The sequence below is a fragment of the Primulina tabacum genome, chromosome 18 (assembly GCF_025594145.1).
Source record: "Primulina tabacum isolate GXHZ01 chromosome 18, ASM2559414v2, whole genome shotgun sequence".
Classification (NCBI taxonomy): domain Eukaryota; kingdom Viridiplantae; phylum Streptophyta; class Magnoliopsida; order Lamiales; family Gesneriaceae; genus Primulina; species Primulina tabacum.
In genome coordinates this window covers 30210991-30225458 of record NC_134567.1, presented here as the reverse complement: position 1 = coordinate 30225458, position 14468 = coordinate 30210991, and the positions used below count along the sequence as shown (strand labels likewise).

The 14468-nt window shown below is 31.7% G+C and overlaps 2 protein-coding genes and 2 pseudogenes across 2 annotated transcripts; 3 read left to right on the top strand and 1 right to left on the bottom strand.

The window, feature by feature from the left end:
• Nucleotides 1-2564: 2564 nt before the first annotated feature.
• LOC142532479 (leucine--tRNA ligase, cytoplasmic-like) lies at nt 2565-3773 on the top strand (annotated as a pseudogene).
• A 148-nt stretch (nt 3774-3921) lies between these two features.
• On the top strand, nt 3922-4445 carry LOC142532478 (leucine--tRNA ligase, cytoplasmic-like; annotated as a pseudogene).
• Nucleotides 4446-8144: 3699 nt separating this feature from the next.
• On the top strand, nt 8145-9726 carry LOC142533077 (uncharacterized). The gene is made up of 2 exons (XM_075639690.1): nt 8145-8378; nt 8505-9726. The coding sequence occupies exons 1-2, from the start codon at nt 8328-8330 to the stop codon at nt 9048-9050; spliced, it is 597 nt and encodes a 198-aa protein (XP_075495805.1). The 5' UTR covers nt 8145-8327; the 3' UTR covers nt 9051-9726.
• Nucleotides 9727-10120: 394 nt separating this feature from the next.
• LOC142532476 (S-protein homolog 2-like) lies at nt 10121-10561 on the bottom strand. Its single transcript, XM_075638767.1, has one exon. The coding sequence runs from the start codon at nt 10559-10561 to the stop codon at nt 10121-10123; it is 441 nt and encodes a 146-aa protein (XP_075494882.1).
• Nucleotides 10562-14468: the final 3907 nt, after the last annotated feature.

Here is a 14468-nt window from a genome sequence, read left to right as displayed (position 1 = left end):
CATCACAAAGCAGAGGTGACCTAGGGTCACAAATTACATAATTTCAATTCTTGAAATCTCTTTTTAAATTATTTATCAAAATTTTGGGAGTTTTTTTTTTCCAGATTTACAAGAAATTAGGCATAGAACTCTAACGGTTCAAGGTGGTTGGGATATCCCGACTCGTGGAATCCGGCCGTGGTAGGCCTATGATGAAGTTAATAATCTAGAGTAGGTCTTTGTGAGACGGTCTCACGAATCTTTATCTGTAAGACTGGTCAACCCTACCGATATTTACAATAGAAAGTAATATTCTTAGCATAAAAAATAATATTTTTTTATGTATGACCCAAATAAGAGAGCCGTTTCACTAATTACGATACGTGAGATCGTCACACACAAATTTTTGCCAATAATATATGGACTGAAAATTTGATAATTCATGGATTTAAAATGATTGAATAATATAGTCTTAATCAATTGAAAATATGGAAAATGAAAGTCTAGATCAATTAAAATGATAGTCTCTTTTGTGCCTCCCGACGTCGTCCATATCACACTAACAAGGGGATGTTAACTTGACAATTCGTTCAATCAATTAAAGTGTAATGCTATAATATCCTAATATTGTCTTATTATATCAACATATCATAAGATTTTAAAATTTTGAATTTTGTTATTGGTTTTTTTATTATTTGATTTGATAAAAGCAGCAAATGGCAACGGCCATGTGCCGATGGCCGCCCGAAATTTATGCCAATACGTTAATGAAATTATAATTGAATTTATTAATAAAGTTGACCAAAACTCATAATAAATAATATATATATAATTTTGTTACGTTGTTCACCACTCATATTTATTTTTATGTCTCACCAATGAAATAATACTCATATTGGATGTGATAATATATTAAATTTATATTTCAAACATGCGAATGGCATCTCATTGATGAAAAATCATAGGAAAACCATATATATATATATATATATATATATATATATATATACATATAACAATTGTAATGCTTTGCACGTCTTAGATTTAATATTTTGAAAACTAGGGTAGTATTATATCTTTTTCTTTTTGAGTGGATAGGGGAATGAGAAAGAATGCCCTCTAAAGCATATATAATATCGAAGTCAAGTAATTATATTGGATAATGTTAAACAATTTATTTGAATATATCTTGTATGATAATATTTTTCGATTTTTCTTATGTATTTAATTTTATATTATACATCGGACGATTGAGAAATTAAAATTCAGTATCAAATCATTTTAAGTATTAATGGTGGGGCTAAATCTGAGTTTTCTAGTCCCTCGGTTGCCTGCTTTGGATTGCTGAAACCATGGTTGAGATAAGTTCGATCGTAGAATTTGAGAAGTAAGAAAAAATGCAGAGGTGAGCCTTTGGTTATTCAATTTAATCGATTTTTTTAAAGCTAATCGAACCGAATTTTGTTATGAAAACCGATTTAGTTATTTAAATCGATAATCAAGTTAAGTGATTTTTTTAAATATAAAAAATATGAACGAAATTAATAATTGAAATTTGATATCTACATCATAATAAAAAAAACTATGCCTAAAAAATTGAAAATAACAAAAATTAATACAATATTAATATAAAAATATTATAAATTATATGTAAAGCACGGTAAAAAAATTATTCACGGTTATCAGATTTTTTTTTTTTTTTTGCGAAAACCAATAAACCCAATTGATATTTTCTAGTGGCAGTCAGTACCTCAATTAAAATTTTAATCATGCAACTCAAAATATACAATCATTTAAATATCATGTTTTTTAGTTGCAGAAAGGTTTATTAGAGACTTATAATTGAGAGCCAAGACATCGTCCCAACATATCGGCGAACACAGCAGATCCGTGACTAGGTCTCTTGTGAGACGGTTTCACGGATCTTTATCTGCGAGACGGGTACCAACCGATATTCACAGTAAAAATTAATACTCTTAGTATAAAAAAGTAATATTTTTTCATTGATGACCCAAATAAGAGATCCGTATCACAAATACGACCCGTGAGACCGTCTCACACAAGTTTTTGTCTTTCCTCGACGCTAATTCTCCAGTTAAATGAAATTATTTCTACAATAAAACATTTATTAATTACTACAAAGTATAAGAGGCCATATCACAAAGTTAGATTATTGTATACCGCATCTGAGTATTTTTCCAATGTGATGTGGTTAAATGTTAGTTCTTGGATAATCAAGATATATTTGAACTTCCATAAATTTGATAGAGACTCAAATGATAGGATGATGTTGAAACAAGGGAATAAACACTCTCAATATTAAAAATGAGAGAGACTCACGTTATCTGATCATAAGAAACCGAATAGGTTTTTGACCTCCCAAGGAAAAGTATCACGATTCATTACAGTAAAATTTTCGATTTTGAGTGTTGTATTCCTAAGTTTCATGTCACCATTCTACCATTTCTACATAGATCGCCAAGCCCGGAGTATCCCAACAAAGTTAATTTACATCTTTAACCCTCATCGCCAATTAATCTATTTTTTAATTAACATTTTCTTTACGAAGATGTAAATTAGCATGCATGGATAATCCGAGCAATCTGCGGATAATTGTATTAATGGCGTACATATGCACGCTGCGGATAATAATATTAACAGCGGATAATCTTGAACTTTCAACAGCTTGCAGTTGTGCAGTGTGCAATGAGCGCCGCGGAAATAGAATTTGCGCGCTGCGAAAAACTATTTTTATTGTAGTGGTATCTTGAAGTGTTTATCTTAACAAGAAGGGTTGCTCTAAATTTGGCGTATCAAAACCAGTCCCGTTTTCCAGATAAGCCAACTTGTTTGGTTGAGTCGACTGGTCGAGATCTAACAGGTCTTCCTTTTAAATCTCCTTAGCGTTTTATGATACTATATATACTATGCCCATGTCACAGTTCTCATGAACATGGGCACAGGAGTTGTTGCTAGTGTTCCTAGTGATTCTCCAGATGACTACATGGCCCTCCATTATTTGAAAGCAAAGCCAGGATTAAGAGCAATGCAGAGTGTGAAGGACGATTGGGTAGATCCATTCGAGATCATACCCATCATCCACTACGCTGAAATTGGAGACAAGCCCACGGAGAGAATATGCGTGGAGAAGAAGATCAAGAGTCATAATGAAAGAGAAAAGCTTGACGTTGCCAAGCGAATAGCGTACAAGGGAGGGTTCTATGAAGGAACCATGCTTGTTGGTGAGTTTACTAGAATGAAAGTTCGGGATGCCAGAAGTTTGACAAGGCACAAGCCTTATAAAGCTTCTAGATCAGGGGCTAGCAGTGGCCTATAGAGAGCCTGAAAAAGTAGAAGTGTCAAGATCAGGGAATATATGTGTTGCAACGGTCCTGCTAAGGGACGTAGCCAGAAAATATTTTTATCCTAGGCTGAATGAATCCATAAACAACATTAAATAATATAAATTAAATATATAAAAATTCCTTCACGTGAGATTTCCAACCAGTAGGAGACTAGCAGTCTTTCATCCTCTTGTTTCCATTTTGGGGGATGGTTGTGAAAGAAAACCCTCAGAAATGGGCTAAATATTGGACTAAAAATTGGGCTAAAATTAAAAATACAAAGCTAAAATTTAAAAAAAAAAAACTCAATCCATATTCCTATTAGACCCAAAAAAATAGACCGGGCTAGAGCCCACCCCATCCTTTGGGGTGGCTACGTCGGATTGTTTCACCCTGTCCGTGCAGGCAGTGCCTGCATGGGCAATGAACGGCCCGGATCACTCCACATGAGTGATCAGGGCCCACCTCCATGTAAAAAAAAAAAAAAAATTGACTTGGAAAAATCCGAGCCGTTGGATCGACCCTTGCGGGCACTGCCAGTAGGGGTAGGGTCGAGTAAACCGGCTACGTCCCTGGTCCTGCTGAGTTATCTTTTTGAAACGGTCCAGCTACCACTTATGCAGATTCTATTTTTCTCAATGAGATGAACATAGCCGTTAAGGTGACTGAGAAAAGCTACAGCGAATACATGTTTCGAGAGGTTCTGTAATGTGGCTTCTACGATCTTCAAGCTGCGAGAGATGAATATAGACTTTCTTGCACCTCCGTGAGAATGCATCGTTATTTGTTGAGACGATTTATGGTGTCCAAACTTGACTTGTAGCTCCAATTTGCCCATATTATGCGGAATACGTGTGGAGGGAGCTCTTGAAGAAGGATGGATACGTCATAAAAGCCGGATGACCTGAAGCTGATTCACCAAATCTTTCCCTCAAAAGCGGAAACAAATATTGGCATGATTCAATTGTGTCGATGAGGAAAATTTTGCGGAAAAACGCTCAAAAAAATCCGAGAGTTGGCTTGATATTAGTAAAAGAAGAGTATGATTGGTGGAAAGAGGCATGTTTGAACATACTATGGGCGAAATTTGATCACATAACCAGTGCCGGAGCCAGGATTTGAAATCTACTCGTACTAAATTTTTTTAACAAAAGACAAAACAATCCATCACAATTAAAGTCATAATTATGATACCTGTTCATCGTAGTCTCAAACAGTTTCTCATTAACAAGATTTTCAATATTTTTGTTAAAAAAATTTAACACGTGTAGATTTCAAATCCTGGCTCCGCCACAGGTTGTAACGCCTAAGGTCTGAATATTGAATACACTGAAATCTTTTGTTGTGATAAATGTACTAGAGCAAATTTAGAAAAATTGGAGGTCGTCTTTCTTTTTTTCTTTTTTTATCAAAAAAGTAGAAAGGACCCATGCAGAAATAATGTAAAATGGCATGTGGAAGAGCAACAAGTTGACAAAAGATTTGATTATGATCTAAACCAAATCAATTCATATCTGAACAGCGTAAACCGTGTTGCTGCACGAAACCAAAAAAGGCGACTCGCACCACCCACCATAAACAGACAACACTTGGATTATTAATAATTATTTCAGTTATTCTTTTGCTTTTACGTACCCAAATCGAACTCAATATATTTGGACAATAAATTTTGGGTAGGGTTCAAAAAGTTCTGGTATTGCATGCTTTTTGGTGTTTTAAAATAGAGTTAGGTCTCTCATAAGACGATCTCACGAATTTTTATCTGTGAGATTGGTCAGTCCTACCGATATTCACAATAAAAAGTAATACTCTTAGCATAAAAAATAATACTTTTTCATGGATGACCCAAATAAGATATATGTCTCACAAAATACGACTCGTCAGATCGTCTCACGTCAGATCGTCTCACACAAGTTTTTGTCTTTAAAATATGTATATTTTGGAAATTGAATTGGGAGGTGTAAATTTCAACCACATTTTATTAAAAAAAATCGGTATATATATATATAGAGTGTCGTGTAAAAATGGATCGAAAATAAAAGAAGAGCTTTCAAATTGGTTAAAGGAATAATGGGTTTTTTCCACAAAAACTTTTGTAAGACGATCTCACAAGTTAATGTTGTGAGAAGAATATTTTATTTAAGTGATTCATAAAAAAATATTACTTTTATATCAAAAGTATTACTTATTATTGTAAATATACGTAGAGTTGACTCGTCTCTTAAGAGACCGGCTATTTTTTTTTAAAAAAAAATATTTTAAGTATTCCTCCCAATTCATGCTTAATCTATGCCTTTAATTTTAATAAATGTGATTTATAATGTAGAGTGGCTTGACTTGGTGAAACGTTAATAATTAGTGACAATAGTTATGTCCAACTCGTTTTAATTACATCAATAATGATTGAACTATAATCAAAGTGAATTTTTATGTTTCAAATAATAATTAATTAGTTACCAAAAATCCTTAAATTTATCATTTCCTACGAAAAGGCAATTAAAACGATGTTCTTTCTTGTATTTTAATTTCATCATGTTCAGGTGACAATCATTTTACGGAGCCAACATTCGACGCGGACTCTAAATTTCAAGAAGAAATAAAAACTTGAACTATATATAATAAACATCCTATACATATATTGTATTTCCCAAAATTTCTAACATAAATTTAGTCAAACAAATTTCAAGTAAAATTTATGCACTTTTTAATAATAAGATTTTTAAATCGACCTTTTTCTTTTACGCTATTAAAAGTCAAGATTAGTAATAATTTGTTTCCGCCTGCATTTATACGAGGTAATTGATGGAATTGGAGTATAAAAGATGTTTTGAAATGAGTATATTTGTCGCTTTGGTTTTATAGACGTAAGGGATCAAACCTAAATAATCATTTTGTTGGTGAAAAATAAAGCATAATCGTTTCATGTTTAATCATTTGTGTTTCTTGGATCACATTTTTTCCCCCACATTTGTATCCATCATCCAAATTGAAAAGTGTGTTAAATTTGTAATTTATATTTAAAAAAAATAATTGAAAAACATGATCAATTTTTTATATATTTAAATGAGATGTGACAATTATATAAATGTCATTTAATTTCTGCAACAACCGAAGAATTACTCGTAGCCATGGCAAACTTGGCACTGTTTTTTTAATATTAAAATTTATAAGTTAATTCAATTTTCCTTTTTCCGAGTAATTTAACTCGATTTTTTTTCTTATTTGGAAGGGGATAATTTAACTCGATTTAGTCATAATGTGCGTTGTGCCCCACAAGCACACAAACGCGTGGTGGAGCAGTTTCCATTAGAGTTGGTCAAAATTCAAACTGTTGTTTTATTGTAAATGGACCCTCCCATTAACTAATTCTAACCTCACTTCATTTTAATATTCTTCTTGATTAATCGGACTCCATAAATAGAAGCAATTTGAAAAGCACATAGGATAAACCATAGGAGTTAATTTTATTTTTATTTTTATGGCAGCTGTTATTTTTCGGTGTGTACTCGGTAATTTTTTGTCCAGGACAAGACACTAGCTTAACTAAGTAAACCGTCATTTACAATAACTCGTCCGAGAAAGTATTGGTTATAAGAATCAAACTTCTAACTATTAATCAAACATTAATTTATTTCATCAACTCAGACACTACATGACAATTTTATTTTGGAAGTTGATGTTTACACTTCAATTCTTATTATTTACACTCCATGACACATATTTTACACATATAAAGTGTAGACAACACAAAATAGAATATAAATATCCGATTTTTTTTAATTAACTCTTTTGAATTAATCCACCTAATGTAAATTTAATATAATAAATTGTGTTCCTCCAACGTATATACAATATTCATTTAACCCGTTACGTTGTTTTATTAGTTGTATTAATCCACTCTTCAATTATATTTAATGCAAACTTTATTACACATTTATTATTAATTATAAAAATAAATTTTTTATTTATTTTTCTTTACAAATATATAAATCTGAACTCATATTGTTCTAAATATTCTATCCACCTATTACACACGCACCACACTGATCGATCGTGTAATGATAGAAGGAAATTAGAAAATTAATATATGTACAATTACATGGTGTATTAATATATCCAAGAACAAAAGAATTTCTTCATTGGAAATGAAAATGTTCTAAAAAAATTTGTTTATGCTTGATTACGACGAGACACTCTCCTAGCTTTAGCCAAAAAAAAAAAAAGAAAAAAATTTGAAAAGTTATTTAAAAATTCAACAACAATTTGGGCTAGTTCATCTTTTCTAATTTACAAGTCAACGTAAAATTTTATGTTAAACATGTTACATTTGTTAAAAGGTCTCATTCAAGCTAGAATTCCGAATTAGTGGAATATGTAAGTATTTAATCAATAGTTATGAGTTCGATTCTCACTATCAATACTTTCTTAGACGAGCATGTCACACAAATTAAGTTTGTCATATACGGATTTATCAAGCAAACATAATTTGGAAGGTAATGCGTTAAATCGAGATTCATCAAATACGCACAAAAAGATAACGACTGTGAGTTTCATCGTCATAAAAACAAAGAGACGTCGTCAAAGAAAAAATTTCCAAAGAATTCTTTCTACGAACTCGAATAGTTTGTCATGTATGGTTTTATGTCGATGGGGTGGAATATACAAACACTCTTAACAAGTGCTGGTTACTATATATATAATTATAATTAAGTAAAGGGCACTCAAGCCTCCAACTTTAATTCATATTTCTTGAATCCCTTTCACAGTTAAAAGGTTCAAATTTGTGTACTAAGAATCTAGCAGTATAAAGTTGAGCACTAGCCATACCTGCCCTTTCCATGCTTTTGGCCTTTCCTCAACCATATTTATGTCCCGTATTATTATTACAACCAAATAAAAAGTAAAAGCAAACTACCTCAAAACCTTATAATAAAGAAAGTGTAACTAACAACCTCATTCACATTTTGCTTTTTCTGCTCTGTTTTTGTTCAACTGGAGAAAAAGATGGAAGAACAATGCAGTCCTCTTAATTGGGCTTACTACTGTCAAGAAGCGGTGAGTTGACAATTTCATGAAGAACCCATGTTTTTGGTGTTCATCTGATTACCATTTTCGAGTTTCGATTGGGAGTGTCTGTGTGTAGCTACCCATTCATTTTTGTGCTTTTGTTATGTTCTTTAGGGGATTGAGGAATATCTGTACTCGAGATTGGAGCTAGAGGCGGCTATCCTAAGTGCTCACGAAGATATTTCAAGAAAAGACGACGAAATCCTCCAACTCAAAGACCTGCTGGCAAACATCATCAGAGATAGGGACGAATTCCAAGCACAATGGCAAGCACTTGTGTCGGAGAACCAACTGCTCTCGCAACAACTGCAAATGAAGACGACACAACCACCTTCGAATTGTGCAACCTCGGACGACGAGAACATGTCCTTGTCACCCTCGAATTGTGACGATTCGACAACATTGTCGCCTGCTAAGGTGCCATCATCGTCATCCAGTGACAAGTACTGGCCGTGCGACAAGTCATTGCCACAAAACGGCAAGTTCTTGCAGGCAGTGATGGATGCTGGACCTCTTCTCCACACTCTCCTCCTCGCGGGTCCGCTTCCCCGGTGGCAACATCCGCCGCCGCAGCTCAACTCCACCGACATCCCACCTGTCGCAATCTCCCCTATTAACAGTACCACCTCTCCAACTCCTGCTCAACATTCTTGTCTATGATATCCAGTGTGCGTACCTCCCGTAACCAATTAGCTACAACCACAAAAAAATTGAAGCTTTTATTAGGTACTAATTCAGATCAGAAACAAGTGGGCTAGCTTAATCCACCCCTTTTAGCTTTTAGAGTCGTTTGAATCATTTTTCTACTATAACCAGGTTTTCTTTAAACATATTATGACTTGACTGCACAAGTCCCTCATCTCAATGGAGTTCCTAGGTGGAATCTACTGTGTTTCTACTGCAAAAGGGGGGAATGTTTTGAAAAAAATTTGTAATTGTAGGAATATGTTGTTTTTGTAAATTATTTTAGCTAGATTTACTAATGCTGGTCTGATTTCCCCAGATAATATCAGATTGGTGGGGGATTTAATTTTATATCGAATGCAAATCTTTTCCCTTTACGTAGATTTAGTGTATCTTGGTAGAGTATGATGGTGTAGACCATCGTGTCATCATTTGCAAGATGACTTATTTTGATAGAATTTAAAGTTGTTGCTTTCGTCAAATTGTTTCTTATTTTCTTACTTTGTTTAAAGGTAATGGTCGATTTATTATAATATGGCCTTAACCAAACAACTTAGCTTAAAGATACTAACCAATTTTACTTTACTTGACATTGTACCAACCATCATGCCCTCTGTCTACCACTGGATTTTAATCTGATCATTGCTCCAAACATCTTCTTGCAACGAAGGGACTTCAATTTACTATTGCTACAGTCAGTATCGTTAATTCTGAAAATGTTTCATTACACTTTCATCTCTCCAATTCTTGTAAACCTTTGGAACTTAAATACCAAAAGACTTCTCGTTGATGTTAACGGTACAACTTCATTCTTGTCTGCGAATCTGAAACGCACGCTCAAAAGGAAAGTAAATGGATCGGGTTTTATCTTAAAAAAAACCGGCATATATAACATCAAATTCTTTCTTTAATGTTAAATACCTGCTTACATCACAAGAACTGTTAAAAGAGTGAATGACAGACATACAATCCAACGTTGGACTAGAATGACTGGAAATATACAACACATACGATCTTATTCATTACAAGTAAATGTTTCAAAGTGATCATGCTATATGCGGCGGTTTATTCCAATCATGCATTTTCTTGAAGTTTGTCGGAGGATAACTCCCAGAAAGATACATCCCATCGCTTCGTACTTCCCAATAGCATATATTACCATAACATGAATCCGCGATTTTTGAATTAAAAACGTCGAAACTGGCATCACTCGATCCCCAGAAGAAATGGCAAAAGTAAAGAGTCCTTTTAAAGAACGAATAGCAGAAGTTCCATTCGATATTATTATTTACGGGAATCGTGGAGTTCCATATCTCCTTATTTTTAGCAGCGCAATGGGCTCTCAAATCTGGGGTATTCGGGGGAAGAAGATTGCCGACATGAATGGTGTATTTTGACAGGAATATGGTACAATATCTTTTCTCCTCGAATGCCATTGCTTGGAAGAAATTGGCAATTATGAAGATTATCAGTAATTTGTGCTTCATCGTTGCAATGCTCAAAATGGACCGATGGAAATATATATATATATATATATGTATATGTATTTTGTCTCCAAGATGTTGATTTAAGGTTGCTTTTATAGAGTATGATTGAAATTTTTTGAGAAAATGAAATTTTGATATTTTGAAATAGATTTTAAAATTTTCTATATTATTTCCTTATGAAATTTAAATTTGGTCACCCATCTTCAAAATTTTCAAGCGGATTAAATGTTGAATTATGTTTGACTGCCATTTTTTTTATCTTCCTTTTACATAATTTAAGATATTTAAAAAAATTCTATCAATTATGAAATATAATTTTGTGGATGAGGGAGAGAGATTCTCTCAAATCTCTGACTGGTCGATGATCCAAAACCTATATTTTAAATGTTATTATAATATTTAATCAGGTGAATGTCCATTGTCGTCATAGGATTGTCTTAGTATTTTGAAAATAATAAGAATATCAAAGAATCAAACATAATATTGACAGATTCGAAGCAATTTGAGAATTTAATTATGAAATATGGTCAATTGAAATATCCATTTTAAAATTTTGGCACGAAATTAATAAAATCATAATTAAACACTCTATCGCCACATATGAGTCAGAAGAAACTTAATTTTTTTTAAAAAAAATCGAAAATTCAAAAAAAGATTATTATTTTGAGATTTTTGCATGCATCAACATATTAATTGGATTAAAAATAACTATTCCAAGTGTAAAATTCTTTTGTTAAAATATATAACAATACATTTTAAGTTCAGGTTTATTATGAATATTCTTATTTATGCTCCAATTTATATTATGTACGCTCCACTTTTTCCCAAATTAATAGGAAGATTTAATTTGTTGTTGACAAATAAATTAACACCGTCTTGATTTGCTGCCCAATAGCGCAAACCATTTTCATCTTGAGGATGACCAATTCAATTTGGATCGAATACATCAGAAAAAATGTTTTGTTTCCTCCACCAGATATGGCAGAAGAACAGGGTGGTCAAATTTAATTTCTCACGGAAATGAAAATTAAAATATTCGAATTGCCGTAAGATTATCATGAAATCCTAGATCATCGTCTCCAAATTAACAATATATCTTAATTGGTGGAGTATTCCCGGGGAGATTGTTGACAACGTACGTAGACTTCATATTTATTATATGAAGTGATATTAATTCCAAATTTCAAAAAGAAGTTCTAGTTAGATTATATATAGTAATAACAATATTAATATGAGGTACATGTACTAGGATCATGAAAATGTAAAATTTTCTTCCATTTTAAGGCATTTTTAGTTAAACCAATATATTTTAAATTCTCAATAATTGTAGTAATTTCAAATCCATTATCAAAATGAAATCATACAATCCAAACATATATATAAGTATGTATATAACTCGTATTTATTTTATCAAAACACGATCAGCTGAGCAATGAAGAAACAATAATCTTCATTCTGAAAATTTGAAGTCGATGTTTTGCTTGCTTACTAGCTCTACCAATCATACTTTTTTACCCAATCTCGCGGAGGACTGTACGGTGAAAAGTAGATAGCATTTTCCGTCACTGACCAATTGCATAGTTCATATTCATCGCACAGACGGTCTTTCCATCTTTCTTTAAAAACCTCAATAGATATGTTCTTTGTCTTCCACCAAAGATGACAGAAAAACAGTATGTATGGTTCTTCATAGAAATGAAAATTAAAATTTTGTCCTGTCGTAAGATTATGATACCCAAGATCGGCGTCTCGAGATCGACAATGAACGAGCAATGGCGGACTATCCATGGGGAGTTGGTTTATGATGTAGACTTCATACTTAGAAGTGAAAGAACTTCTCATGAGTTTGTCATCCAAAGACCTTGCATGTACAAGGTTAACCAAAAGCAAAACAAATAGACACTTAAATATCTGTGAATATTTCATGTTGCATGCAGATTTATATATGTTAGTGATCATATATATATATATCTGCAATATTGTAACGAAAATTCAATGCAGATTTATAATCAAAGTAAATATTGTAATCCGGCTATAGTTGAATAATATAAAATTAAACGAGATTTCTAAAATAATTTTTTATGCAAAATACTTAAAAGGTGGATTCGATATAATTATATGTCAAAATTCAGTGAAACATGAAATTTGATAGTTAGATTAAAAGTCTTCCCATAATATTACATCAAAGAATAGATAAAAGATGGATATTAAATTTGACGGATGAGAATAGCTTACGGAAAGAAGTATGAATGGGTTTAATTATGGACGAATCATAGTTATTTATTATTAAAATTAATCAATTCTTTACTCTCATAAAAATATTGGGATGTACAAAAATTTTAATGTTAAATCATGTTATTATTTTAACATGTTCAAATATACATCACTTCAGTTCTGTCAGCTAAACAAAATATAATCAAATGTATAACAAATTTGTAGAATTAATTAATTGGCCATCGAACAAAAGTTGAGTTCTAATTTTAGGACCGATCATTTGTCATTTTACTAAAAGTTATAGTTGTGATAATTGTGTAACTCAAATATTTTAAATAGTAAAACAGCTTAAGGATCATGTTTCAATTGCTCTATTGAACAAATATTGCACCCAACACTACTAGAATTTTTTGTTTTTATTTCGTCATTGGTTATTTCGACGATTATTAATTATGAAGTAGTATATATCAATTAACTTCGGTAATAACACTGGCGAAGAAAAACACATACTTCACTTCTAATTTTTTGTAATATTTTACTTCGACAGAGTAGTTTTGATGGAATTAAAAGTTTAAAAAAATTAAAATTTATATTTAGTGAAGTAAAAAAATGAGTCGTACTTAACTTTTAATTTCTTTTAATTACTTCGTAAAAGATGAACCGATACTTTTAATACGACTCAATAATTGTGAAGTCATTCTTTATTAATTACTTTATTATAATACAAAAAAAATGAAGTCTTTCAAATCTACTACTTCGTCAATAAATGTAAATTGTGAAGTAACAAAATACCAAATATTTCAATAAATAAAAATTATGGTGAAGTTATAGTATATAATTACTTCATCATAGTTTCATAACAACGATGTCGTTCGCACCAATTACTTCAGCAAAATTCAAAATCTTTGAAGTTATAAAAAAACATTTACTTCTTCAATCAATGTAAACTATGTCACTACAAAAAAATTAGGTGTTAGCGATGGATGGGTAATTAAAAATGGAAAATTTTGCGATGGTTGTTTCTGAAACCGTCGCCATTTAAAAAATTGCGATGGTTTTAAATACCGTCGCTAATTAATTGCGAAGGTTTTACTTAAGTTATAAAAGAAGTTATAGTTAGATTATATATGATAAGAACAATATTAATGTGAGGTACATGCACTAGGATCATGAAAATGTAAAATTTTAAAAATTCATTTTCCTTGAGGAAAACTGATGTCTTATGACTCTACTTATAACAAATATATAATTTATTTATTTTTTTGAAAGTTCTTATAACCACATACTTTCTATATGATGATCGAAATTGTGATTTTTTTTAGAAAAAAACAATTTAAAAATAATGTAATGAAATAATATTACTTCCTTTTTAAAATATTATTTAATTGTAACAAAAATATAAAATGACAATTGTTAATTTGAGTGGAATTATATAAATTATATAAATTCAAATCCTGACATCCAAATTGATTTGAATTTAGATGGAATCATTTGATATGAAAGAAGGTTTACCTCAAATAATGTCAAACAAACCCATCGAAATGCAATTTGATGCACCAATTTGAAGAAATGATTTTGATATCAAGTCTTTTCTCACAATATCCACTCAAATTATTTGGTTAATTTTCTAGAATAAGTAAGTCTCCTTTAAGACGGTCTCATAGATCTATTTTCCTCAGACGCGGGGTCAACT

Coding starts and splice junctions, on each gene's coding strand:
- LOC142533077 (XM_075639690.1), top strand. CDS start 8,328: ATGGAAGAACAATGCAGTCCTCTTAATTGGGCTTACTACTGTCAAGAA. Junction 8,379..8,504: donor CTTACTACTGTCAAGAAGCG/GTGAGTTGACAA, acceptor TATGTTCTTTAG/GGGATTGAGGAATATCTGTA.
- LOC142532476 (XM_075638767.1), bottom strand. CDS start 10,561: ATGAAGCACAAATTACTGATAATCTTCATAATTGCCAATTTCTTCCAA.